The sequence below is a fragment of the Bufo bufo genome, chromosome 1, assembly GCF_905171765.1.
Source record: "Bufo bufo chromosome 1, aBufBuf1.1, whole genome shotgun sequence".
Taxonomy (NCBI): domain Eukaryota; kingdom Metazoa; phylum Chordata; class Amphibia; order Anura; family Bufonidae; genus Bufo; species Bufo bufo.
Window position 1 is genome coordinate 676,460,348 of NC_053389.1, and position 27,991 is coordinate 676,488,338.

The window sequence follows — 27,991 nt, forward strand, 5'->3', positions numbered from 1 at the left end:
CCACTTTTTTCTCATATAAAGTGTAATTATGATTTAAGGATTTATTAAAAATAGGTCTTGTCTCTTGATTCATTTGCTTCTCCCTGTACATATATTAAAATTACCTCACAACTTTCTTCGTTTTAGGCCTCATGCACACGACCGTTGTTTTGGTCTGCATCCGAACCGCAGTTTTTGCGGCTCGGATGCGGACCCATTCACTTCAATGGGGCCGCAAAAGATGCGGACAGCACTCCGTGTGCTGTCCGCATCCGTTGCTCTGTTCCGTGGTCCGCAAAAAAAAATATAACCTGTCCTATTCTTGTCCGGTTTGCGGACAAAAGAGGCAGTTATATCAATGGCTGTCCTTGCCGTTCTGCAAATTGCGGAACGCACATGGACGCCATCCGTGTTTTGCGGATCCGCGATTTGCAGACCGCAAAACACACAACGGTCGTGTGCATGAGGCCTTACTGGCAGTCTAGTTTAATGTACATTATAATGGTTACCCTCCTTCTGTAATGGAACCAGTGGGCTTGAGCTTATTATCAGCAGCCAATCTGAACAAGCAGAGATGTGGTATAAAAACTTGCTGGGCCACAGATAGAAGCCTGATCTCTGATGAGACTAATTGTAGAAAACCTTAGACTCTCATGAGACAAAGGGGGGGAATTTATCAAGACTAGCACTTCATAGAGCAGCCTTAATCCTCGGTACGCTCGATTGAGATGCGCCTGATTTATTAAGAGACGCATGCCTTTGAATACATTAGATGCATCTCTGACCATTCATGAGGCAGAAAGGTAGGAGACGGCATAGATTTGAGTTATCATTTATGTCCTTTTCTGACTTAATTATAGCAAATCTGGGCAGTGGGATGCCATGCCTGTCCATTACCCAGAGGGGCCCATGTGATCGCTAACTCAAGCTCAGCACTAACAAAGCAGAACTCAAAGCAGCCAAAACTGCAGAAAACAAATAGCAGATAAGAGGTGCACAAAGCTGCTTTTAAGGTAGGGCCTCACATTTAGGTTTTCCTAAATGACTTTTTCGTTTGTATCCATTTAAATTACTTTAGCATACAGTCAGAGAACATATACTTCTAGCACAAATGTATAGGTGTATACTGGTCCAATATGTCACGTTGTATGCTCTAAAACGACTCCCTGGACTTGTGAAATACAACAATAATGTTAAGAGCGGAATGTTAAATATTAGTAAAGAAATTAATTGTATGGCACAGTATACACCGTACACCGTTTAGTTGAAGGGAAGGGCTTTCCAAATCACACGGTCACTCATCGTTCTTACCAAACTCTATAGGGGAACTACAGCCCAAAGCCGTGATGTTACCATCTACTAGAATGATAGGTTGAAAGAACATAAATCAAAAACAATTACGAAAGGATGCACGTAGGCACCAGCAGGATATGACCAGTTCACATGGGCGAGACATCATACAAAGGAACATTATAGAATAATCTATTAAACCTATAGTGACAGAATTGGAGAAAGAAAGAAAGGCTTGCACACATAAGCACTTTTTAGGCTAGCAGTGCAAATGTCCGGCAGTGCAAAGGTTAAAACATTTAAGCTTTCCTATCTTAATCAATATACATATCGATAGATATAGGCGAAAATGATAGATATAGCTTTAATAAGAGTCTCTTCCAAGTTCCTATTTGTTCGTTAATGCATCCATGGGCCCCCATGCACCTAGCGTGTGCTAACAGGGTGTTGTTTTAACATATGCTGGACCAGTATGCACTGCGTGAGAAAGTGTAGAAATGTATATCATGTGGTACACAATGGCTCTATACAGTGAAGGCTTCGGTCAGAGGTATATGTTGAGGAATATATCTTTTCTGATAGATACCTCCAAAAGAAAAAAAAAAGAAAAATTGTGAACACAACCCCAATATGTATTTCCCTGTAGAGGTTTTTAAAGTTTTTTTTTAACTGTGCACAGATAATGCAACCATTGTCAAAACTGCAAATCTTCCAGTATTATCATTTTCCAATGTATTCACTTCTCCAGAGTAAGCAAAGTTAGGCTGGGTTCACACGGGCGTGACGAATTTGTTCAGGATGCGTCCCGGGTGCATTGCGGCAAACCCGCGCGAGTAGGTATGCAATTGCAGTCAGATTTGACTGCGATTGCGTTCAGTTGTTCAGTTTTTATCGCGAGGGGGAAATGCGTTTTGCACGCGCGTGATAAAAAACGGAATGTGGTACCCAGACCCGAACTTCTTCACTGAAGTTCAGGTTTGGGTTAGGTGTTGTGTAGATGTAATTATTTTCCCTTATTACACTGTTATAAGGGAAAATAATAGCATTCTTTTATACAGAATGCTTAGTACAAGGTCAATTGAGGGTTAAAAAAAATAAATAATTAACTCACCTCCTCCAATTGATCGCATAGCAGCCGGTCTCCTGTTCATTCTTCAGGACCTGTCAAAGGACCTGTGGTCATGTCACTGAGATCATCACATGGTCCAATCACATGATCCATCACCACAGTGATTGGACCATGTGATGTGACGTCACCACAGGTCCTTTAGCCGACAGCTCATCATTAAGGAAGTAAGAAGAGATCGGCAACTACGCGATCAAGAGGAGGAGGAGAGTTAATATTTTTTTTTTTTTTTAACCCTCAATTGACCTTGTACTAAGCATTCTGTATTAAAGAATGCTATTATTTTCCCTTATAACCATGTTATAAGGGAAAATAATACAGTGAATAGACTGTCATCTTAGCAACCATGCGTAAAAATCGCACCGCATCGGCACTTGCTTGCGATTTTCACTCAGCCCCATTTACTTCTATGGGGCCTGCGTTGCGTCATAAACGCACAATATAGAGCATGCTGCGATTTTCACGCAACGCATAAGTGATGCATGAAAATCACCGCTCATGTTCACAGCCCCATAGAAATTAATGGGTCCGTGTTCAGTGCGGGTGCAATGCGTTCACCTCACACATTGCACCCGTGCGGAAATCTCGCCCGTGTGAACTCAGCCTTAAACTGTCCAAAAGACGTGTGCATGTGCACCAATGCCTTAGGGAAATTAATTGATCCCCAGAAATTCAGGTGAACCAAGTTAACGGGTTCTCACATCGAGAGGATATGCCATAAAGGTCCAAATGTGTGTCTCCCACCTCTGGAATTTATCTGTGAACGCCCATTTTCTGCTGTGCAAAAGTTGCAGTTGCGACACTGTGGCTGAAGTTTTTTTTTTTTTTTTTACGTTATGTCACCAAATTTAGCTTTAAATAAAAAAAAAAACGTGGATTGAGCATAGTAAAAACAGGCTGGGCTTCACATGGCCTGACAGATTTAAACAACAAGGGAACATGCAATGGTGAGAGAACGTATATAATAAAGTGTAATTTTCAATTCAAACTAATTGAACCACATTTATTAAGAAGTAAAAGTTCCCTTTAGGGTGCAGTCATACGATCGTAAGTGTTCTGCGGTCTGCAAATTGCAGATCCGCAAAACACGGATATCGTCCGTGTGCGTTACGCATTTTGCGGACCGCACATGGCCAGTGCTATATAGAGAATCAAGATTAGGGCGAGCACTTAACACTTGGACCAATAGAATAAGGATAAAACATTTATTAAATCATAATTTTAAACACGTGTACATTTCAATAAAATAAGGAGATAAAATACATAATAACAAATACCACATATAGGGATAAAAAAGAATCGTGACGGTCACTTTTTGGGAAACTTGATGAATGCTATATAAAATCTAACACTTGTAATAGGGCAACTGATAATGGTCAGCCAGATCGATTGGATGCAACCATGGGCATATGTCCCATGCGTAGATGGATTAGTCAATTACTAGTGCTGGCTTATGTTCGCGGCTCCAATAATAGTAACGTAGTGGAGCGGCTGGATCCAACAATTGCTCCTAATGTGTGAACACAAGTAACAATGTCCTTCAATAGCAGTAGTAGGTAGTGCTGGCTTGTGTATGTAGTTCAAACAATTGCTCCTAATGTGTGAACACAAATAACAATGTCCTTCAATCACGGTAGTAGGTAGTGCTAGCTTTTGTATGAGGCTCCAGTAGTAGTGACGCAGTGGAGCAGCTCAATCCAGCAATCGCTACTGATGTATGGACACAAATAACAATGTCCTTCAATAGCGATAATTCAGTATAGTAGCCGTACACATTCAATAGTATGCTGGGTCGCATACAAACTGCAGCGGTAATATTCCTACCTTCCTCTTTAATCGATAGCAAAGCCGTCTCTGTGGACGTGTGCGGTGGATACGCTGCAGGTGGATAGTCCCGGCGTCTGGATGGTAACTGTTAAGGTTCGCTGTCTCCAGATCTCGCGGGATTACGGAAGCAGTAAGTGTCCTGGACAGCCCAAAGCGCTGTTTGGCAGATTCTGTGCTTGGCGTCCTAGAAATCCATATTCTCCGATTTAGATTATATTTGCATGGCCATGCGTAGAGTGCGGAGGTCTTTCTGTGACAGGTGTGCGGCCCAGACGCGTTTCGGGAACTCCTTCCCTTCGTCAGTGGTACTGCAACACCTGTCTTACTCCGCCTTTTATATCCACAGCTTGCCTGAAATCCTGGATCATTAGATTGACTACAGCTGAAGTAAATCACCTGCGTTTTTCCTGCGTTTTTAGTGCGGTTTTTTATACACATATGCGTTTTTTCTTGCTATACGTTGCTCATAATATTCTACATGTCCTACAGAGGTCCAATTTGTAGTTACATACTGCTTGAAAAAGATATACTCATTATATTGTATAAATAGCACAAAATGGTATCATTTTACTGCAACAACAACATAAATAGACACCATTGATAAAACCTAGCTTGTGCACTGTCCTATATAATACAAAACACAAATACAACCACAGATATAAAATATATATATATATACGTTTAAAATCTAATATGGTTACCAAATATAGGAAAATATGTAATCTATGTTTTGGATAATGTGAATGGTGCGATATCTCAATGAAAGACAATTATCAAACATTACATAAAACATCTTTAAAAATGTAAAAATATAAAAATATATATAAAAAAAGGTTGAGAGAGAGGTCTGCAAGCCCATTTTTAAAAAACGCTCATTCAGGTAGATATCAGATGTACAGATATTGGTGGTTGGGCTGTATCTCATTGGCTAGATGTGTATGGGACTGGGGGCCTTTCATTGAGATATCGCACCATTCACATCAAAAAACCGCACTAAAAACGCAGGAAAAACGCAGGTGATTTACTTCAGCTGTAGTCAATCTAATGATCCAGGATTTCAGGCAAGCTGTGGATATAAAAGGCGGAGTAAGACAGGTGTTGCAGTACCACTGACGAAGGGAAGGAGTTCCCGAAACGCGTCTGGGCCGCACACCTGTCACAGAAAGACCTCCGCACTCTATGCATGGCCATGCAAATATAATCTAAATCGGAGAATATGGATTTCTAGGACGCCAAGCACAGAATCTGCCAAACAGCGCTTTGGGCTGTCCAGGACACTTACTGCTTCCGTAATCCCGCGAGATCTGGAGACAGCGAACCTTAACAGTTACCATCCAGACGCCGGGACTATCCACCTGCAGCGTATCCACCGCACACGTCCACAGAGACGGCCTCGCTATTGATTAAAGAGGAAGGTAGGAATATTACCGCTGCAGTTTGTATGCGACCCAGCATACTATTGAATGTGTACGGCTACTATACTGAATTATCGCTATTGAAGGACATTGTTATTTGTGTCCATACATCAGTAGCGATTGCTGGATTGAGCTGCTCCACTGCGTCACTACTACTGGAGCCTCATACAAAAGCTAGCACTACCTACTACCGTGATTGAAGGACATTGTTATTTGTGTTCACACATTAGGAGCAATTGTTTGAACTACATACACAAGCCAGCACTACCTACTACTGCTATTGAAGGACATTGTTACTTGTGTTCACACATTAGGAGCAATTGTTGGATCCAGCCGCTCCACTACGTTACTATTATTGGAGCCGCGAACATAAGCCAGCACTAGTAATTGACTAATCCATCTACGCATGGGACATATGCCCATGGTTGCATCCAATCGATCTGGCTGACCATTATCAGTTGCCCTATTACAAGTGTTAGATTTTATATAGCATTCATCAAGTTTCCCAAAAAGTGACCGTCACGATTCTTTTTTATCCCTATATGTGGTATTTGTTATTATGTATTTTATCTCCTTATTTTATTGAAATGTACACGTGTTTAAAATTGTGATTTAATAAATGTTTTATCCTTATTCTATTGGTCCAAGTGTTGAGTGCTCGCCCTAATCTTGATTTTTCTTCACATACGCCATTAGAGGAGGGGTGTTCCTCTACTTTGGGCTAGTAGCACCTTATCCAGAACCCCGCCTGAGGTGAGCCACCATCTTTGAGTTTTTAATCCTATATAGAGAATGCCTATTCTTGTCCGTAAGCGCGGACAAGAATAGGACATGCTCCATATTTTTTGTGGGGCCGCAGAACGGAACAACGGATGCAGACAGCACACAGAAATGAATGGGTCCGCACCCGTTCCGCAAAATTGCGGAACGGATGTGGATCCATTTATACAGTCGTGTGAATGCTCCCTTAAAACAAAATACCATCAGGAAAAATGCATAAAGAGAAGAAAAAAAAAAAAGCACACACCTTGCCCCCCGGGGTACATACACCGAAAGGCGCGCCCAAGCTCTTCTGCTTGCACTCGCCCAGCTGGAGTAAGTTCACCACCCCATTTCAAAACCAGCAACAGAGAAGGGGAATCCTTGCGGGCATCTGTGTAGAGAAATTAGAGAATCTTCACAGCCATCTCAAAAATACTTTACATCTCCACAATGTCATTATCACTTCTTTTTATAGGTTTTACAGTGATAACGAATGATGCAGCACTGCACAGAGTATGTACTAAACCAGGCCTGTGAATTATTGGAGGGGCTACAGCAAATTAATAGACACTCATATTAAGAAAATGAACCCAAACTGTTTTTCTACTCTGGAAGATCAAAATACCTGGAGATCCCGAGGCATACACAGGAACCAATAGAGGGTAAAGCGGGGATAAAAGATTAAACAATTGCATATAATTAGAGATGAGCGAATATCAGGTTATGAAATTCGTTGACATTTCGTTTGGTGGTAAAAGCAGAATTGCGTTATGGATTCTGTTACCACGGACCATATGCAATTCTGTGACGGAATGCATAACATTATTCATTCTGTCATAATAGCAGTCTATGGCTTGCATAACGGATCCGTCCAGTTTCCGTTATGCAGGGAAACGGGACAGATCCGTTATGCAGCCCATAGACTTCTATTATGATGGAATGAATAACGGAATGCCTCTAAAGGCATTCCGTTATGCATTCCGTCATAGAATTGCGTTATGGTCCGTGGTAAGGGAATCTATAACGCAATTCTGCTTTTACTACCAAACGAAGCGCAAACAAATTTCATAATATGAAATTCGCTCATCTCTACATATAATCATACTTCACACTCTTACCTTCATCCTCACTGGAGGTCTTTGGATGACCATGTGGCAAGTATGTCAGCTGAACCTTCCTATTAATGCCAGAGAAATGTCCATACCTAGAAAACAAAAATGAAATAAAGGTCATCCTATATATTAAATATAGCTGACATAACAAACATTCAGTATTCTTCATAGAGTGTAGTCACATTTGGTGTCCAAATAATGTCATACAATGCCCACACAATAGTTAATGATGTTAACCATTTAACAGGTTTTCTGGTGTGATCAGTTTAAATAAAAAATGGGGCGAGTACTCACTTTGCTTATCCTTACTCATCCCAATATTGCTGTGTGTCCTGCTCAGCCAATCACTGGTGGAGGCGGGTAACCTCTGCGGCCACGCACTGGCTGAGTGGGCAGGCAAAGCCGTTTTAAGCATGCTGAGCCAAGAAGAGGTAGTGGAGAGAAGGGCAGCAGTGTGGGATTTGTAAGGTATTTGCTGTTTGTTAATTTTGCCCTCACTGACCCCATTTTTATTAAAAATGATTGCATCAGAATACTCCATTAGGCTACCACTTCTTCATGTTCCTGATCATATAGGTTGATGCACAGCAGAAAAAGAGGACTGTGCAGCTGTATAAATGAGTGCTTTGTCCGTTGACAGCTTCTGCTCTTTTAGGCTACATGCACACGACCGTTCTGTTTTTTGCGGTCCGCAAATTGCGGATCAGCAAAAAACGGAAGCCGCCCATGTGCCTTCCCCAATTTGCGGAACGGAATGGGAGGCCCATTGTAGAAATGCCTATTCTTGTCCGCAAAACGGACAAGAAAAGGACATGTTATTTTTTTTTTTTGCGGGGCCACGGAACGGAGCACCAGATGCGGACAGCACACGGAGTGCTGTCCGCATCTTTTGCGGCCCCATTGAAGTGAATGGGTCCGCATCCAAGCCGCAAAAACTGCGTCTCGGATGCGGACCAAAACAACGGCCATGTGCATGAGGCCTTACTATGTGAATTTCCTACTGAGGTTCCTTCTATTGATAGCTCCTAAGGACACGGGCCCGGGACAATTACCCAGTTTGCTCCCTCAAACCGCCAATTCTTAAACAGCAAGTATAAGGTCCTAGCACAACTGGACACACCAGTGAGACCATCAATAACTGGGCATAGATCAACCTGAGTTTAGGGGCATTTTTCACATATCCAATATTGCTTTTTTTTTACTATTATATTTTTTAACAGATGGCCGTTTTTAACAAATAAGAGGCTTGTACTTTTGAAGATCTGGCGTGAGCAGGGAAAAGTCGCAGATTGCAGCGCAAAGAGCCTTTGGGCCACAATCTGCACCACAAATTCGCCTAATTTAGATGTATTTCTGTAATTGGCTCTGGCAATGTCAAACCAGGTGTTTTCAGCGAGAGAGCCTAGGAAAAGCAGCTGAGCCCTGGAGGAAAAGGAGTGGGGAGCTAGCACCAGAAAGCAGGTAAGTTTTCTTTTACAGGTCCAGCCAAATTGCTACCCCCCCCCCCCCCCCCCTCCATTCTTGCGCAATCCCTTTAAACCATGCTTTCCCGGAAAGATCAAACTAGGCAAATGGGAGAGTTTATTAGTTTGCAATATTTTTTTCTATGACCTGAAGCTCCATTTACAGTGGAAATTGGTCCTCTGAACGACAGATGTCACTGCTAGGGCTGTGCTGAGTCTAGCAAACATGAGATCAGTTATGTGACCATAGGGACCAATAGAGGCAATGCACTTGCCTCTGTTCTAGACATAGCAATAATTGAGAAACCGTTGACGTCTTCTCTTTTGGGTGCTCAACAGGACATACCACATTTAGCAGCTGGCATAAACCTGCACTGTAAATATACAGGACTGTCCGTCGTAAACTTACAGCTGGTGGTCAAAATTAGGCTACTTTCACACCTGCGCTAGTTGCGGATCCGTCTGGTATCTGCACAGACGGATCCGCACCTATAAATGCAAACAATGGTATCCATTCAGTGCGGATCCGTCTGCATAACAGCTTTTTCAGATCTGAGTTTTCAGGATCGTGAAAACTCAGATCCGACAGTATATTCTAACACAGAGGCGTTCCCATGGTGATGGGGACGCTTCAAGTTAGAATATACTAAGAACTGTGTACATAACTGCCCCCTGCTGCCTGGCAGCACCTGATCTCTTACAGGGGGCTGTGATCCGCACAATTAACCCCTCAGGTGCCGCACGTGAGGGGTTAATTGTGCGGATCACAGCCCCCTGATCGGGTGCTGCCAGGCAGCAGGGGCCAGACCCCCCTCCCTCCCCAGTATTAAAAGTATTGGTGGCCAGTGCGGCCCCCCCCCTCCCTCCCAGTATTAAAAGCATTGGTGGCCAGTGCGCCCCCCCCTCCCCAGTATTAAAAGCATTGGTGGCCAGTGCGTCCCCCCCCTCCCCAGTATTAAAAGCATTGGTGGCCAGTGCGGCCCCCCTCCCCTCCCTCCCCAGTATTAAAAGCATTGGTGGCAGCGGAGCGGCATTTCCGATCGGAGTCCCAGTTTAATCGCTGGGGCTCCGATCGGTTACCATGGCAGCCAGGACGCTACTGCAGTCCTGGCTGCCATGGTTACTTAGCTTATACTTACAAGTGCTGTCTGTGGCCGGCCGGCGCTTCTCCTACTGGTAAGTGACAGGTCTGTGCGATGCGCCGCACAGACCTGTTACTTACCAGTAGGAGGAGCGCCGGCCGGCCACAGACAGTGCATGTAAGTATAAGCTAAGTAACCATGGCAGCCAGGACAGCAGTGGCCAGGACTGCACTGGCCACCAATGCTTTTAATACTGGGGAGGGAGGGGGGGGGCCCACACTGGCCACCAATGCTTTTAATACTGGGGAGGGAGGGGGGTCTGGCCCCTGCTGCCTGGCGGCACCTGAGGGGTTAATTGTGCGGATCACAGCCCCCTGTAAGAGATCGGGTGCTGCCAGGCAGCAGGGGGCTGCTAGCAGCGTTTGGGTGTCCGCCTCCAGAGCGGAATGGAGGCGGAACGGAGCCAAACTGATGCATTCTGAATGGATCCGCATCCATTCAGAATGCATTGGGGCTAAACTGATTCGTTTGGGGCCGCTTGTGAGAGCCCTGAAACGGATCTCACAGGCAGACCCTGAAACGCCAGTGTGAAAGTAGCCTTAACAGCTGGCAAAGCTCCGAGTGTTTTTCCTTGATTCTGACACATCCCGAACATCAGATCAACGGAGTTTGTTGGTGCAGCTGGTTGAGCAAGTTGTTCTGACCTTCAAGAAAATCATGAGCCAGCAGAGATAATCTCTACTCTGGAATTTCTGGTCCCCATTCTGCTGTCTCAAGGATGTACCCTGCAGATCAAGATCTTTCAAGCCCCAACTAGAACAGCTAAAAGGGAAAATACCTCTTAAAAGGGGTTCACCGGGAATTAAGAAAATCCTTAAAGAGGCTCTGTGACCAGCATTAACCCTATTAAACCAGGCATACTTCCTGGTAGGGCTTATCATGCTGATTAAAACTATAACTTTCTTTTGTCTGTATGATAAACCGCTTCAGAAAAATCAGCTTTTTTATTCATATGCAAATGAGAACTTCGAGCACCAGGAGGCGGGGCTGAATATTCTGAGCGCTGCAATGTAACACCCCATGTGCTCTGCACACGCCCCCTCCAATTGATTGACAGGGCTAGACATGCTGAGGGCAGAGCCCTATCCAAAAGCTGTGTGCTAGCATATCATATCACTATGTACTATAGCTTCACCACACTGAGATCTGCTCAGAAAGCTAATCTACATATTACTGCTTTATTCACAGGAACAATATATGATTATAGACGCCAGTAATATGTATCAGCTTATAAGTATAGAAAAACCATAAAATCTCTATGTGGTAATGTTAGGCTCAATTCACACGTCCGTAACGTGTTTTGTGGATCCACAAAACACGGACAGCGGCAATGTGCGTTCCGCATTTTGCGGACAGCACATTGCCGGCACTAATAGAATATGCCTATTCTTGTCCGCAATTGCGGACAAGAATAGGACATGTTCTATTTTTTTCGGGAACGGAAATGTGGACCCGGGAGTGTGGGTCCGCATTTCCAGAAACGGGCCGCACATCGTACGGCCCCATAGAAATGAATGGGTCCCATTTTGCGAAACGAAATTGCAGACGTGTGAATAGACCCTTATAGCTTGGTGGTTAAGTGAATGGTTTTGCATGTAGAGATCCCAGGTTTGAATGTTGGGAGAGACTTCCAAAAAATTTATTTTCTTCAGATATTTTTTTCTTCCACATTTATCCAATAAGAAAAGTCTGTGTCCTTATCATATTGCTTTTTTTTTTTTTTTTTTTAGAAAGCTAATAAATATTACTGGTTTCTTTATAATCATATATTTTGACTGTGAATAAACAAGAAATAGGTTTTAGAAAAAAACCAAAAAAAAAAACCACACTATTCTCAATATAGTATGTCCTTATTATATATTTTCTATTATAGGATAATATGGTTTTAAATTAAAACGAAAAAAAAAACAGGAAGAAAACTTATGTTTGTCCTAGGACTTGAACCCGTGATCTCTACATACATGGTAAACCACTATACCACTAAGGGTACTTTCACACTTGCGGCAGAGTGATCCGGCAAGCAGTTCGGTCACCAAAACTGCCTGCCGGATCCGTCAAAACGTATGCCAACTGATGGCATTTGTAAGGCTGATCAGGATCCTGATCCGTCTTACAAATGCATTGAAACGGTGTCATCCGGAAAAACGGATCCGGCATTTATTTCTTTCAAATTTTTTGCTCTCCATTCAGAATGCATGGGGATAAAACTGGTCAGTTCTTTTCCAGTATAGAGCCCCTAGGACGGAACTCTATGCCGGAAAAGAAAAACGCTAGTGTGAAAGTACCCTAAGCTATAGCATTACCACTAGATATATCAGTTTTCCCATGCTTATAAGCTGCTACATATTACTGGTGTCTTTATAATCATACATTGTGTCTGTGAATAAAGTAGTAATATATAGATTAGCTTTCTGAGAAGATCACAGTGTGGTGAAGCTATAGTACATAGTAATATGACATTTACTTGCTAGCAGACAGTATGTCTAGCCCTGTCAATTAAGGGGAGGGGGGAGTGTGCAGAGCACAGGGGGTGTAACAAAACAGTGCTCAAGCGAATCAGCCCCTTCTCCTGATGCTCCAATATCTAATTTGCATATATATAAAATCACTGATATCTCTGCAGCTGTTTAGCATACAAACATAAGAAAGGTAATATTCTAATCAGCATGATGACCCCTACCAGCCAGTATGTCTGGTTTAATAGGGTTGATCCCGGTGACAGAGCCTCTTTAAATATTAGTTTATTATAAATATATTCCCAAATCCCTTTCATTAGTTATAATGGCTAATGGGGGAGCAATCATCAGGGGGAAATAAAATGGCCGCTGTCCTATTAATACACATAAAACCTGTCCTAATCACACAGCAGGACAAGTTACTTCACAGAGGTAAAGAGCTGCCTCACCACCCTCTCCTCAGGGATTAGGATCCTGACTACAGCGGGTAAGATCTTCAGCTGAATCTCTGTGGGAATGGAGTTCATGAGGAGACATGAAGTACAGAGAGGACAGACTGTGGTAATGTGGGGCTGTGGTAATGGAGACTGCATACAAGTGCTGCTGCTTATTACCCACATCCTCACCTCCTCTCTGTACTTCATGTCTCTTCATGAACTCCACTCCTACAGAGTTTCAGCTGAATTTTTTACATGCAGTTCGGTGGCTCAGTGGTTAGTACTGGTGCCTTGCAGCACTGGAGTCATAGGTTTGAATCCAACGAAGGACAACATCTGCATGGAGTTTCTATGTTCTCCCTGTGTTTGAGTGGGTTTCCTCCAAGGCTCCAAAAAGGAGCTCTCAGGCCTGGACTACCACTACAGTGACAATAATGTTTCTTCTTCTTCTTCTTGTAAAAACAGACATGTCAGGAGAGGTGACAGGTCCTCTTTAACAGCGTTCACAATCGCATTGACTCCTTGATCTACTTTGTGTTGCATTAAGATTAAGTAAGTAAATTGTAATCATAATAACATAAAATCAGTAAGGGACTTGAACCTCTATCACTCATACAATAACCTGCAAGACAGTGCCTCATGTCAGTTACAGTAAATATGTCGGCCGGTTATAATAAGTTATTCCCTATACACAGGATAGGGGGATAACTATCGGAACAGGGAAGGGGGGGGGGATCCTATTGCTGGAACCCCCAAAGAGCATAGCTATTACCGCTGCTCCCATAAAAATGAATGCAGGGGTGGTGTGCATTGCTGAACAGCCACTCCGACCATTTCAGGGGGCTCTACGGGGTACAGGCCCCCCATTCTCGTGATCGTGGGGGTTCTGGCAACCCCTCAACACTCTGAGTGGGGCGATGGAGTGAGAGAGGGAGCCCCCTCCCTCTCTCTAATCACTTAGAAGCTGCAGTTCACAATGACTATGGCATCTAAGGGGTTAAACGACAAGGATTTCAGTAATCTCCAAACACAGCCATTAGAGTGGGGTGTGTGAGGTAACAACAGGCACCTGCAAGTGATGGCGTGGACACAGCTCCTGAACTATCACTACGATATAAAAGTACAATATATTATTATTAGGGATGAGCGAATCGACTTCAGATGAAACATCCGAAGTCGATTCGCATAAAACTTTGAATACTGTACGGAGCGAGATCCGTACAGTATTAGAATGTATTGGCTCAGATGAGCCGAAGTTATTACTTTGCAAAGTCTCGCAAGACTTCGGGTAATAGATTCAAAAATTAATTTCTACTGTTAAAAACATTTTCCCGAACTCGGTTTCGGTTCCAAGTTGTACCTTGGAACAGAACCTGAGTTCAGGAAATGTTTTTTTTTACAGTATACATCAATTTCTAAAGTTATTATGCGAAGTCTCGCGAGTAATAACTTCGGCTCATCAGAGCCAATACATTCTAATACTGTACGGAGCTCGCTCCGTACAGTATTCAAAGTTTTATGCGAATCGACTTCGGATGTTTCATCCAAAGTCAATTCACTCACCCCTAGTCATCAATATCAGATCCTAATTATAGGAAGGAGTCGGCCCATAGAAGAGAATGGGATGGCCTAGTTTTAATTACACTGTTCACCTCTGCAGTTGCAATGGTGAGCAGGTAAACAGTGAAGAGAAGGCAGTGCTTGTATGAGCGCTGCTTTCTCGTCTAACAGCTGATCAGAGGGGGTGCCAGGAGTTGGGCCCCCGACTATCTGATATTAGTGACCTATCATCCTGAGGATAGGTCATCAATATGAATAAAACGGACAACCCCTTTAACCTTGAAAACAGGCAGTGGATAATTACAGCACAATAAGAGAAATTTATCATAAAAAGAAAAACTGGCTTAGTTGCCCATAGCAACCAATCAGATTCCACCTTTTATTTTTCCAGCTTCTTTGGAAAACTAAAGGAACAATCTGATTGGTTGCTGTCAGCAACTAAGCCAGTTCTCCTCTGCACCTGTTTTTCTAAATCTCCCCCAATATTTAGAAAGTTACTGAATATTCTGAATTTGAATGCATTGTTCAAAAAATATATCCTTATAAATGTAAATATCTGTCTTTTAGCTGTTTAAGCTGTTAATGTGCTTCTGATTGAAAAGTGGTGCCATTATATTAACATTAATTAATGACCTCCGCCATACATATACGGTGGAAGTCCGGTCCCCACGTGCAGCGGACGCCATAGCCGTTGGGTTTCTGCTATTTTAAATAGCAGAGACCCGCGACACATGTATGCGAACAATCATAAGACTGATCGCATACATTTTCCCTTTCAGATGCCTTGGTCAAATGTGACAACGGCATCTGAGCAGTCCGGAAGCGGAAGTCGCGCACTTCCACTCCGGTAACAGCGTTCTCCGGCTGAGATCAGGGAATCTGTTACACTGATCTAATAGGCTGAAGCCTCAAGCAAGCTTCGGTGCCTATTAGATGACTATACCAATATAGGCCACTAGGTGGCAACGTTGTATTGGTATAGTGCAAATGAAGTGTTCAATGGTGTCTATATAGACATCAATGAACACAATAGGCAATCTAATGATTGCTAGTTAGGGTCCATTCACACGTCCGTGGTGTATTGCAATACACCCGGCCGGCACCCCCATAGAACTGCCTATTTTTGTCCACAATTGCGGACAAGAATAGGACATGTTCTGTTTTTTTTCCATAGTGTGCTCTCTGCATCCATTCCTGCCCCATAGAGAGTGAATGGGTCCACACCCGTTCCGCAGAATTTCAGAACGGGTGCGGACACATTCACGGACGTGTGAATGGACCCTTATTGTCACCTAAGGTGACTGAAAAAAAGTAAAAAAAAATAATAAAAAATAAAAAAGTAAAAGAAAGTTTCAGCAAATATAATAAATAAAAAAATATATAAGTTCAAATCACCCACCTTTCCTTAAAATAAAAATACTTAAACAATAAAAAAATAAACATCATGGGCATCGCTGCATGTGAAAATGCCCATACTATTAAAAAACAACAATATTAATGGCATATGGCAAATGGCGTAACGGGGAAAAAATTAAAACAGACAATTTGCCAGTTTGTTGTCACTTCAACTACCCAATAATTTTTTTATAAAAAATGATCAGTCACACACACTTCAAATTGATATCACTGAAAAGAACAGATTGCCCCCCAAAAAATGAGCCCTCACACAGCCCCATACACATAACTATAAAAAAAGTTATAGGGGTCAGAATATGTTTATAAGAAATAATTTATTTTTCCTCAAAGGTTTTAAAATAAAATTTCTGTATTAAAATGCAAGAAAAATTATACAAGTGTGGTATCATTGTAACCGTACTGACCTGGAGAATGAAGATAAGAGGTCAATTTTACCACACAGTGTACAGTGTAAAAAAATAAAAAAATAAAAACCTTTATCAGAATTGCGATTTTTCCAAATTCTACCCCATTTGGAATTTTTTCCCCCCGCTTCCTACTACATGGTATGCAACCGCAAATGGTGCCATTAGAAAATACAACTTGTCCCGCAAAAAATAAGCCCTCATAAGGCTATGTGAATGGAAAAAGAAAAAAGTTAGGACTATGTGAAGGCGGGGAGTGAAAAAACGAAAACGCAAAAATGGAAAATCCCAGGGTCCTTAAGGGGTTAAAGTAGGACTATCACTTACTAGCTCTCAGCCAGAAATTCAGTATTCATACAAGTAACTGGGCAGGACCAGTTGGAAGAACTCCAAGTGTTTCCGTTTTATACTGAGACATCCGTAACATCAGATTTGAGGACTGTGCATGAACTTTGTTGGCGCATCAAGTTGCTCTGACCTTTTCGATCTACTTTCTAGTCCCTGAGGAGGATTATCAGCCAGCAGATAAGACCGCTACCTGAAATATCTGGTCCCCATCCTGCTGCCTTAAGGATGTTCCCTGCAGATCAAGATCTTTGAAGCCCCAGCTAAAAGGCAGAGTACCTCTTAAGTTTCTTAGCAAGAGAGAGACCGAAGAATGGTCCGTCTGTTTCTCACAGAACAACCTGATAAAAATGTGATTGTCACATCAGTTTCTTAAAATCCAATTCAAACATTACAATGAAAATGGTTACATTTCCGGTTGTCGCTTTTGCAAAAATAGCCACCAGATTAAAACAGAAAAATGCCAGCGTCTCTCTTAAAGGGGTTATCCCATGACTAATGTAAAAAATAAAAACCATATAGTGCATGATAAAAACCATATAGTGCATGACAACCTCTTTCTAAAGCTAGAACCAGCCCTGTACCTCACATGGATCCAGAGATCTCCCCATTCATTGCTCTGCTAGATTTATATCAAGCTGACAGGTCAAGGGGAGTGTCTTTTCTGCTGCAGCTCAGGGGGCGTGTCTCATCTCCCCCTATCACAGCTCAGGAGGCAGTTGAAGGATGAAACTGAGCATGTGCGACCTTCTCAGTGAGCAGGTCAAAGAAATAATGAAGAAATGTAAAACAATTATTGAATAACTAAAAAAAATTTTTTTTTAATTACATGCAATTACAAAAGTATTCAGATCCAGGTGCTGGTTTGAAAACGATAGAATATTTTTTGTGGGACAACCCCTTTAACCTCCTCAGGACCGCCGTACGCAGGATTGCGTCTTTGCGGCGGTCCTGTTGTTCTGGGTGGACGCGCCGGTGCGTCCTCTCGCGAGACGCGAGATTTCCTGTGAACGCGCGCACACAGGCGCGCGCGTTCACAGGATCGGAAGGTAAGCGAGTGGATCTCCAGCCTGCCAGCGGCGATCGTTCGCTGGCAGGCTGGAGATGTGATTTTTTTAACCCCTAACAGGTATATTAGACGCTGTTTTGATAACAGCATCTAATATACCTGCTACCTGGTCCTCTGGTGGTCCCCTTTGTTTGGATCGACCACCAGAGGACACAGGCAGCTCAGTAATATGTTGCACCAAGCACCACTACACTACACCCCCCCCCCCTGTCACTTATTAACCCCTTATTCACCCTTGATCACCCCTGATCACCCCATATAGACTCCCTGATCACCCCCCTGTCATTGATTACCCCCCTGTCATTGATCACCCCCCTGTAAAGCTCCATTCAGATGTCCGCATGATTTTTACGGATCCACTGATAGACTGATCGGATCCGTAAAAATCATACGGACGTCTGAATGCAGCCTTACAGGGGAGTGATCAATGACTGTGGTGATCACCCCATATAGACTCCCTGATCACCCCCCTGTCATTGATCACCCCCCTGTAAAGCTCCATTCAGATGTCCGCATGATTTTTACGGATCCACTGATAGACTGATCGGATCCGTAAAAATCATACGGACGTCTGAATGCAGCCTTACAGGGGGGTGATCAATGACAGTTGGGTGATCACCCCATATAGACTCCCTGATCACCCCCCTGTCATTGATCCCCCCCCCCCCTGTAAGGCTGCATTCAGTCATTTTTTTGGCCCAAGTTAGCGGAATTATTTTTTTTTTCTTACAAAGTCTCATATTCCACTAACTTGTGACAAAAAATTAAATCTCACATGAACTCACCATACCCCTCACGGAATCCAAATGCGTAAAATTTTTTAGACATTTATATTCCAGACTTCTTCTCACGCTTTAGGGCGCCTAGAATGCCAGGGCAGTATAAATACCCCACATGTGACCCCATTTCGGAAAGAAGACACCCCCAGGTATTCCGTGAGGGGCATATTGAGTCCATGAAAGATTGAAATTTTTGTCCCAAGTTAGCGGAACGGGAGACTTTGTGAGAAAAAAATAAAAAATATCAATTTCCGCTAACTTGTGCCAAAAAAAAAAATTTCTATGAACTCGCCATGCCCCTCATTGAATACCTTGGGGTGTCTTCTTTCCAAAATGGGGTCACATGTGGGGTATTTATACTGCCCTGGCATTCTAGGGGCCCCAAAGCGTGAGAAGAAGTCTGGTATCCAAATGTCTAAAAATGCCCTCCTAAAAGGAATTTGGGCCCCTTTGCGCATCTAGGCTGCAAAAAAGTGTCACACATCTGGTATCGCCGTACTCAGGAGAAGTTGGGCAATGTGTTTTGGGGTGTCATTTGACATATACCCATGCTGGGTGAGATAAATATCTTGGTCAAATGCCAACTTTGTATAAAAAAATGGAAAAAGTTGTCTTTTGCCAAGATATTTCTCTCACCCAGCATGGGTATATGTAAAATGACACCCCAAAACACATTGCCCAACTTCTCCTTAGTACGGCGATACCAGATGTGTGACACTTTTTTGCAGCCTAGGTGGGCAAAGGGGCCCACATTCCAAAGAGCACCTTTCGGATTTCACTGGTCATTTACCTACTTACCACACATTAGGGCCCCTGGAAAATGCCAGGGCAGTATAACTACCCCACAAGTGACCCCATTTTGGAAAGAAGACACCCCAAGGTATTCCGTGAGGGGCATGGCGAGTTCCTAGAATTTTTTATTTTTTGTCACAAGTTAGTGGAAAATTATGATTTTTTTTTTTTATTTTTTTTTTTTCATACAAAGTCTCATATTCCACTAACTTGTGACAAAAAATAAAAACTTCCATGAACTCACTATGCCCATCAGCGAATACCTTGGGGTCTCTTCTTTCCAAAATGGGGTCACTTGTGGGGTAGTTATACTGCCCTGGCATTCTAGGGGCCCAAATGTGTGGTAAGGAGTTTGAAATCAAATTCTGTAAAAAATGACGAGAGAGGTGCTCTTTGGAATATGGGCCCCTTTGCCCACCTAGGCTGCAAAAAAGTGTCACACATCTGGTATCTCCGTACTCAGGAGAAGGTGGGGAATGTGTTTTGGGGTGTCATTTTACATATACCCATGCTGGGTGAGAGAAATATCTTGGCAAAAGACAACTTTTCCCATTTTTTTATACAAAGTTGGCATTTGACCAAGATATTTATCTCACCTAGCATGGGTATATGTAAAAAGACACCCCAAAACACATTCCCCAACTTCTACTGAATACGGAGATACCAGATGTGTGACACTTTTTTGCAGCCTAGGTGGGCAAAGGGGCCCACATTCCAAAGAGCACCTTTCGGATTTCACTCGTCATTTTTTACAGAATTTGATTTCAAACTCCTTACCACACATTTGGGCCCCTAGAATGCCAGGGCAGTATAACTACCCCACAAGTGACCCCATTTTGGAAAGAAGAGACCCTAAGGTATTCGCTGATGGGCATAGTGAGTTCATGGAAGTTTTTATTTTTTGTCACAAGTTAGTGGAATATGAGACTTTGTATGAAAAAAAAAAAAAAAAATCAGCATTTTCCACTAACTTGCGACAAAAAATAAAAAATTCTAGGAACTCGCCATGCCCCTCACGGAATACCTTGGGGTGTCTTCTTTCCAAAATGGGGTCACTTGTGGGGTAGTTATACTGCCCTGGCATTCTAGGGGCCCAAATGTGTGGTAAGGAGTTTGAAATCAAATTCTGTAAAAAATGACCTGTGAAATCCGAAAGGTGCTGTTTGGAATATGGGCCCCTTTGCCCACCTAGGCTGCAAAAAAGTGTCACACATCTGGTATCTCTGTATTCAGGAGAAGTTGAGGAATGTGTTTTGGGGTGTCTTTTTACATATACCCATGCTGGGTGAGATAAATATCTTGGTCAAATGCCAACTTTGTATAAAAAAATGGGAAAAGTTGTCTTTTGCCAAGATATTTCTCTCACCCAGCATGGGTATATGTAAAATGACACCCCAAAACACATTCCCCACCTTCTCCTGAGTACGGAGATACCAGATGTGTGACACTTTTTTGCAGCCTAGGTGGGCAAAGGGGCCCATATTCCAAAGAGCACCTTTCGGATTTCACAGGTCATTTTTCACAGAATTTGATTTCAAACTCCTTACCACACATTTGGGCCCCTAGAATGCCAGGGCAGTATAACTACCCCACAAGTGACCCCATTTTGGAAAGAAGAGACCCCAAGGTATTTCGTGATGGGCATAGTGAGTTCATGGAAGTTTTTATTTTTTGTCACAAGTTAGTGGAATACGAGACTTTGTAAGAAAAAAAAAAAAAAAGAAAAAAATCATCATTTTCCGCTAACTTGTGACAAAAAATAAAAAGTTCTATGAACTCACTATGCCCATCAGCGAATACCTTAGGGTGTGTACTTTCCGAAATGGGGTCATTTGTGGGGTGTTTGTACTGTCTGGCCATTGTAGAACCTCAGGAAACATGACAGGTGCTCAGAAAGTCAGAGCTGCTTCAAAAAGCGGAAATTCACATTTTTGTACCATAGTTTGTAAACGCTATAACTTTTACCCAAACCATTTTTTTTTTACCCAAACATTTTTTTTTTATCAAAGACATGTAGAACAATAAATTTAGAGCAAAATTTATATATGGATGTCGTTTTTTTTGCAAAATTTTACAACTGAAAGTGAAAAATGTAATTTTTTTGCAAAAAAATCGTTAAATTTCGATTAATAACAAAAAAAAGTAAAAATGTCAGCAGCAATGAAATACCACCAAATGAAAGCTCTATTAGTGAGAAGAAAAGGAGGTAAAATTCATTTGGGTGGTAAGTTGCATGACCGAGCAATAAACGGTGAAAGTAGTGTAGGTCAGAAGTGTAAAAAGTGGCCTGGTCTTTCAGGGTGTTTAAGCACTGGGGGCTGAGGTGGTTAAGTATGAAAACATGACAGCTAACATTTGGCTATAGCCTTACACAGCGATTTACTAACTCATGGCCTTTTGCATATTTTGAGTGGAAATCTTCTTTAAAAGATCACTATTAGACCTAAAGAGGACATGTCCCCTCTCCAGACATGTCTGTTTTAATAATCATTTGCATCCCCCAAGTAATAACAATTCTGGAGCATCTATTCTTAAGGCTCTCTGTCATGTCATTCTTATATTAGCCCTACTAGAAATTCATGAATGTATTTCCATCAGTCTGCAATAAAAGTCCAGATGGGAGTTACCAGATGAGGGTGTGTACCTGCAGAGGGCTGACACTGCAGCACTGATTGAATATTGTCAGACTGTGCAGGGACACAAGCCCAAACTGGTAACACCCAGCTGAACCTCTATTGTAGACTAAAGGCAAAATATAGAGTTATAAAAGTAGTACTAAAGCAGAGGCGTCAGGAAAGGTGATGGGTGCTCCTTCACAGCTGTCAGAATCTCAGTGTCTTCTTGATCTGCTTTGGGTTGCATCCTGCTTACAAATTAGAAGGATTTTCTGAGATTTTTATACTAATCGGTGGGGGTCTGACAACTGGGATGCCCGCTGATTGGATGTTTTAAGAAGGCACCAGCGCTCCTGTGAGCGCTGTGGCCTTCTCCGTGCTTACCAAGCGCAGCATTGTACATTACATAGCGGCTGTGCTTGGTTTCTAGCTCAGCCCTTTTCACTTGGGGCTCAGCTGCTTCGAGGCCATGTGACACATGAACGATTCGTCACTCGGACTAGGAAAAGCTGAGAAAAGGCCGCAGCGCCCACAGGAGCATGTTAGGGAGGAAGACTAATGAATCTTTTGATGCATGTGTCTTTACAGAGGAAGAGGTTCTAAGTCAGCTGTCTAAAATTAATACAAATAAGTCACGGGGGCCTGATGGGATACACCCAAAGCTATTAAAAGAGCTAAGCGGTGAACTAGCAAAACCATTAACAGATTTATTTAACCAATCACTGGTAACAGGAGTCGCCCCAAAAGATTGGAAATTAGCAAATGTTGTGCCCATTCACAAGAAAGTTAGTAGGGAGGAATCGGGCAACTATAGGCCAGTAAGCCTGACATCAATAGTGGGGAAATTAATGGAAACCATACTTAAGGAAAGGATTGTAGAACAACTAAAATCCCATGGATTGACAGATGAAAAACAGCATGGGTTTACTTCAGGGAAATCATGTCAAACTAATCTTATTGATTTTTTTGACTGGGTGAATAAAATAATAGACGGTGGAGGTGCAGTAGACATCGCATATCTAGATTTTAGTAAGGCTTTTGATACTGTCCCACTTAGAAGGCTTATCAATAAAGTGCAGTCTTTGGGCTTGGACTCCCATATTGTTGAATGGATTAGGCAGTGACTGAGGGACAGACAACAGAGGGTTGTAGTCAATGGAGTATATTCAGACCAAGGTCTTGTTACCAGTGGGGTACCTCAGGGATCTGTTCTGGGACCCATATTGTTTAATATCTTTATCAGCGAAATTGCAGAAGGCCTCGATGCTAAGGTGTGTCTTTTTGCTGATGACACAAAGATTTGTAACAGGGTTGATGTTCCTGGAGGGATACACCAAATGGAAAAAGATTTAGGAAAACTAGAGGAATGGTCAAAAATTTGGCAACTAAAATTTAATGTTGATAAGTGCAAGATAATGCACCTGGGGCGTAAAAACGCAAGAGCAGAATATACAATCAGTGATACAGTCCTAACCTCAGTATCTGAGGAAAGGGATTTAGGGGTCATTATTTCAGAAGACTAATTGTCCATTCACACGTCCGCAATTTCATTCCGCATTTTGCGGAACAGAATTGCGGACCCATTAATTTCTATGGGGCAGCACGTAGTGCTGCCCGGATACGGAATTGCGGACCCGCACTTCCGTTCCCGAAAAAAAAAGAACATGTCCTATTCTTGTCCACAATTTCAGACAAGAATAGGCATATTCTATAGTGCCGGCAATGTGCAGTCCGCAAAATGCGGAACGCAAATTGCCGCTGTCTGTGTTTTGCGGATCCACGGATCCGCAAAACACGTTATGGATGCGTGAATTGACCCTTAAAGGTAGGCAGACAATGTCATAGAGCAGCAGGAAATGCTAGCAGAATGCTTGGGTGTATAGGGAGAGGCATTACCAGTAGAAAGAGAGAGGTGCTCATGCCGCTCTACAGAGCACTAGTGAGACCTCATTTGGAGTATTGTGCGCAGTACTGGAGACCATATCTCCAGAAGGATATCGATACTTTGGAGAGAGTTCAGAGAAGAGCTACTAAACTAGTACATGGATTGCAGGATAAAACTTACCAGGAAAGATTAAAGGACCTTAACATGTATAGCTTGGAAGAAAGACGAGACAGAGGGGATATGATAAAAACGTGAAAATACATAAAGGGAATCAACAAGGTAAAAGAGGAGAGAATATTTAAAAGAAGAAAAACTGCTACAAGAGGACATAGATTAAAATTAGAGGGGCAAAGGTTTAAAAGTAATATCAGGAAGTATTACTTTACTAAGAGAGTAGTGGATGCATGGAATAGCCTTCCTGCAGAAGTGGTAGCTGCAAATACAGTGAAGGAGTTTAAGCATGCATGGGATCGGCATAAGGCCATCCTTCATATAAGATAGGGCCAGGGGCTATTCATAGTATTCAGTATATTGGGCAGACCAGATGGGCCAAATGGTTCTTATCTGCCAACACATTCTATGTTTCTATGAGATGACATTTCTAAATTTCACTTTTTTGGCATATTTTCCATTTTAATTCATTTTTCTCTTTAACACATCGAGGGTTAACAGCCAAACAAAACCCAATATTTATTACCCTGATTCTGTGGTTTACAGAAACACCCCACATGTGGTCGTAAACTGATGTAAGGGCACACGGCAAGGCGCAGAAGAAAAGGAGCGCCACATGGTTTTTGGAAGGCAGATTTTGCTGAACTGGTTTTTAGATGCCATGTCCCATTTAACCACCTCCGGACCGCCTAACGCAGATTCGCGTTCCGGAGGTGGCAGCGCTGCGCACAGTCACGCATATACGCGTCATCTCGCGAGACGCGAGATTTCGCTCCAAGCCGGCCCGCGCATGCGCATCGCGGGCCGGCAAAAGTTAAAGAACAAGTTCGTCACCAGCCTGCCAGCAACGATCATTGGCTGGCAGGCTGGCGATTTTTAAAAAATCCAATCACAAGCCATATAACAGATCATATTAGTAAATATGATCTGTTATATGGCTTCTCTGCTCCTGTGCTGGTCCTTTTCGTCGGTTGGATCCAGCACAGGAGCAGACTGAACTGTGAGTAGCACCAACACTACACCTTAGCCCCAGATCACCCCCCTGCACCCCAATTAACCCTTTGATCACCCCTTTGATCGCCCCTGTCAATCACCAGTGAAAGGAAAAAAAGTGATCAGTGTAAACTGTCACTTTTTTTTTTTCACTAGTATTGGCTGTTAGGTTTTAGGGATAGTTTAGGCCCCTTGGTTAGGTAGTTAGCGTCAGTTAGCGCCCACCCCACCGCACCGCAGTCACTTTTATTCGCTGAATAGCGTATCGCTAATCAGCATTTGTACTTTTATAGTATCTGTAAGTGATCAAAACTGATCACGGTCAGATCTATAATAGTATTAGTGTCACTTTAGTTCGCCCTCCACCCAAAACGCAGTGTTTGCCCGATCAGGCCTGATCGGTCGCCCACACGTGCGTTCACCCACGCCCGCCCCACCGCAGTGACAAAAAATATATATTTTTTGATCACTGCACATTCATTTTACACACACTGCGGCGATAAAAAAATCTGTTTTGATATTTTTTATCAACCGCAGCGGCCTCCGGTACTTCGCTAGCCTCCCCTTTGTAAGACAGGCTTGCTTTTTTTCTTGGGTAGTCTCAGGGAATACCCCTAAATTTAGTAGTCCAAAATGTCAAACAGGGGGTATTCTTCTGAAGAGGCCTACAGGATTCTGACCCAGTCGGATGAGGAGTGGGAACCCTCATCTGATGAATCTAGCGGGTCAGAATATGAACCTGTGGAAAGCAGTGGCTCTCTGACCCAAAGTTCGGACGAGGAGGTGGAGGTCCCTGGCAGCACCAGGCGTACCCGGCCCCATGTCGCTAGACCACAGGTTATGCAGGATCCGCTTCAAGAGCAGCAGAGTGGGGCTGTCGCTGCCGGATCACGTGGTGAGGCATACACCAGCAGCGCAGCCCTCCCTGGACCTAGTACCAGCACTGCCGTACAACATGGTGACGTGGCGAGCACCAGAAGGGCAGTTGAAGCTGGTACGGTGGCACGTGCACTAGTTACCCCGTCGCAGCCACCGCAAAGACAGGCCCGTAGAGCCCCTAGAATCCCTGAGGTGCTGGCAAACACTGATTGGCAGTCACCAACTTCAGCCGCACCTGTAGTTCCCCCTTTCACCGCCCAGTCTGGAGTTCGGGTTGAGACGGCTCAAATCGGTTCGGCCCTGGGATTTTTTGAGCTGTTCTTGACTGCGGAGCTCTTGGACTTAGTCGTGGCAGAGACCAACCAGTATGCCACACAATTTATATCCGCCAACCCGGGAAGCTTTTATGCCCAGCCTTTCCGGTGGAAACCAGTCCAAGTTTCCGAAATTAAAATTTTTTTGGGCCTTCTCCTCAACATGGGCCTGACAAAAAAGCATGAATTGCGGTCATATTGGTCAACGCACCCGATTCATCACATGCCCATGTTCTCTGCTGCTATGTCCAGGGCACGATTTGAGGCCATCCTCCGTTTCCTGCATTTTAGCGACAACACCACCTCCCGTCCCAGAGGCCACCCAGCTTTTGACCGGCTCCACAAAATTCGGCCCCTCATAGACCATTTCAACCAGAAATTTGCAGATTTGTATACCCCCGAGCAAAACATCTGCGTAGACGAGTGCCTAATACATTTTACCGGGCGCCTTGGCTTCAAACAGTACATCCCAAGCAAGCGTGCCCGGTATGGGGTCAAATTGTATAAGCTCTGTGAAAGGGCCACAGGCTATACCCACAAATTTCGTGTCTATGAGGGAAAAGATCAGACCCTGGAGCCGGTCGGTTGCCCTGACTACCTGGGGAGCAGTGGGAAGACAGTCTGGGACTTGGTGTCACCCTTATTCGGCAAGGGGTACCATCTTTATGTGGACAATTTTTACACAAGTGTGTAGGCATTTGTTTCTAGAACGGATTTGCGCCTGTGGCACCGCGCGAACTAGTCGCGTGGGCTTCCCCCAACGGCTTGTAACCACCCGTCTTGCAAGGGGGGAGAGGGCTGCCTTGTGTAACGAAGAACTGCTCGCGGTGAAATGGAGAGACAAGCGTGACGTTTACATGCTCTCCTCCATTCACGCAGACACGACAATCCAAATTGAGCGAGCAACCCGTGTCATTGAAAAGCCCCTCTGTGTCCACGACTATAATGCGCTCATGGGAGGGGTGGACTTCAATGACCAGATGTTGTCTCCGTATTTAGTTTCCCGCAGAACCAGACGCTGGTATAAGAAGGTGTCTGTATATTTAATTCAATTGGCGCTGTACAATAGTTTTGTTCTCTACAGTAAGGCTGGGAGAACACGATCTTTCCTCAAATTCCAGGAAGAGATCATCGAGAACCTCCTTTACCCAGGAGGTTCCGTGGCCCCATCCCCCAGTGTAGTTAGCCGTCTACACGAGCGACATTTCCCCAGTGTCGTTCCTGGTACCTCAACCCAACCGTCACCCCGAAAAAGATGTCGTGTCTGTAGCAGGAGTGGAATAAGGCGTGACACCCGCTATTTCTGTCCTGACTGTGCTGACCACCCTGCCCTATGCTATGGAGAGTGTTTCCGGAAGTACCACACACAGGTACACCTAGCATAGGGATTGCATCTCACAGGACAGGCACACAGGGCTATTAGGGCCCTTTTACTCTCAGCTGCTGCAAACCTCTCCTTTCACCTGGGATAAAGTGCATAACGTAATTCGCCACATCTTTGGGCGATTTGCGCTTTGCACATTGTCCCATGGGGAAGGAGAGGTTTGTTCTATAAAGGTAAAAAAAACTAAACAAAAAAAAAATTACCGGTAAGTAAAAAAGTTAAAAAAGTTTAAAAAAGTTAATATGTTCTGTTCTAAAGTTAATAAAGTTATTGCTTTGCGGCCTGGTTTTTTCTTTTTTGTTTTGTTTTTTTTACCTTCCAGGTGGACCAACCGATCGACCAGCTGCAGCACTGATGTGCATTCGGACAGAAGCAT

At 43.4% G+C, this 27,991-nt stretch overlaps 1 protein-coding gene across 12 annotated transcripts in view; it reads right to left on the reverse strand.

Moving 5' to 3' along the window:
- PPIP5K1 (diphosphoinositol pentakisphosphate kinase 1) overlaps positions 1 to 27,991 on the reverse strand; it is a 276,308-nt gene that overhangs the window by 135,943 nt on the left and 112,374 nt on the right. For all 12 annotated transcript variants that reach the window (XR_005775595.1, XM_040414088.1, XM_040414089.1 and 9 more), the window contains exons 14-15: positions 7,518 to 7,603; positions 6,665 to 6,790 (exon numbers count right to left, since the gene is read on the reverse strand). Coding sequence is in view for 11 of the 12 variants with exons in the window: in XM_040414088.1 (XP_040270022.1) it covers positions 6,665 to 6,790; positions 7,518 to 7,603 (212 nt within the window). In the remaining variant the exon portion in view is untranslated. The remainder of the gene's footprint in view (positions 1 to 6,664; positions 6,791 to 7,517; positions 7,604 to 27,991) is intronic.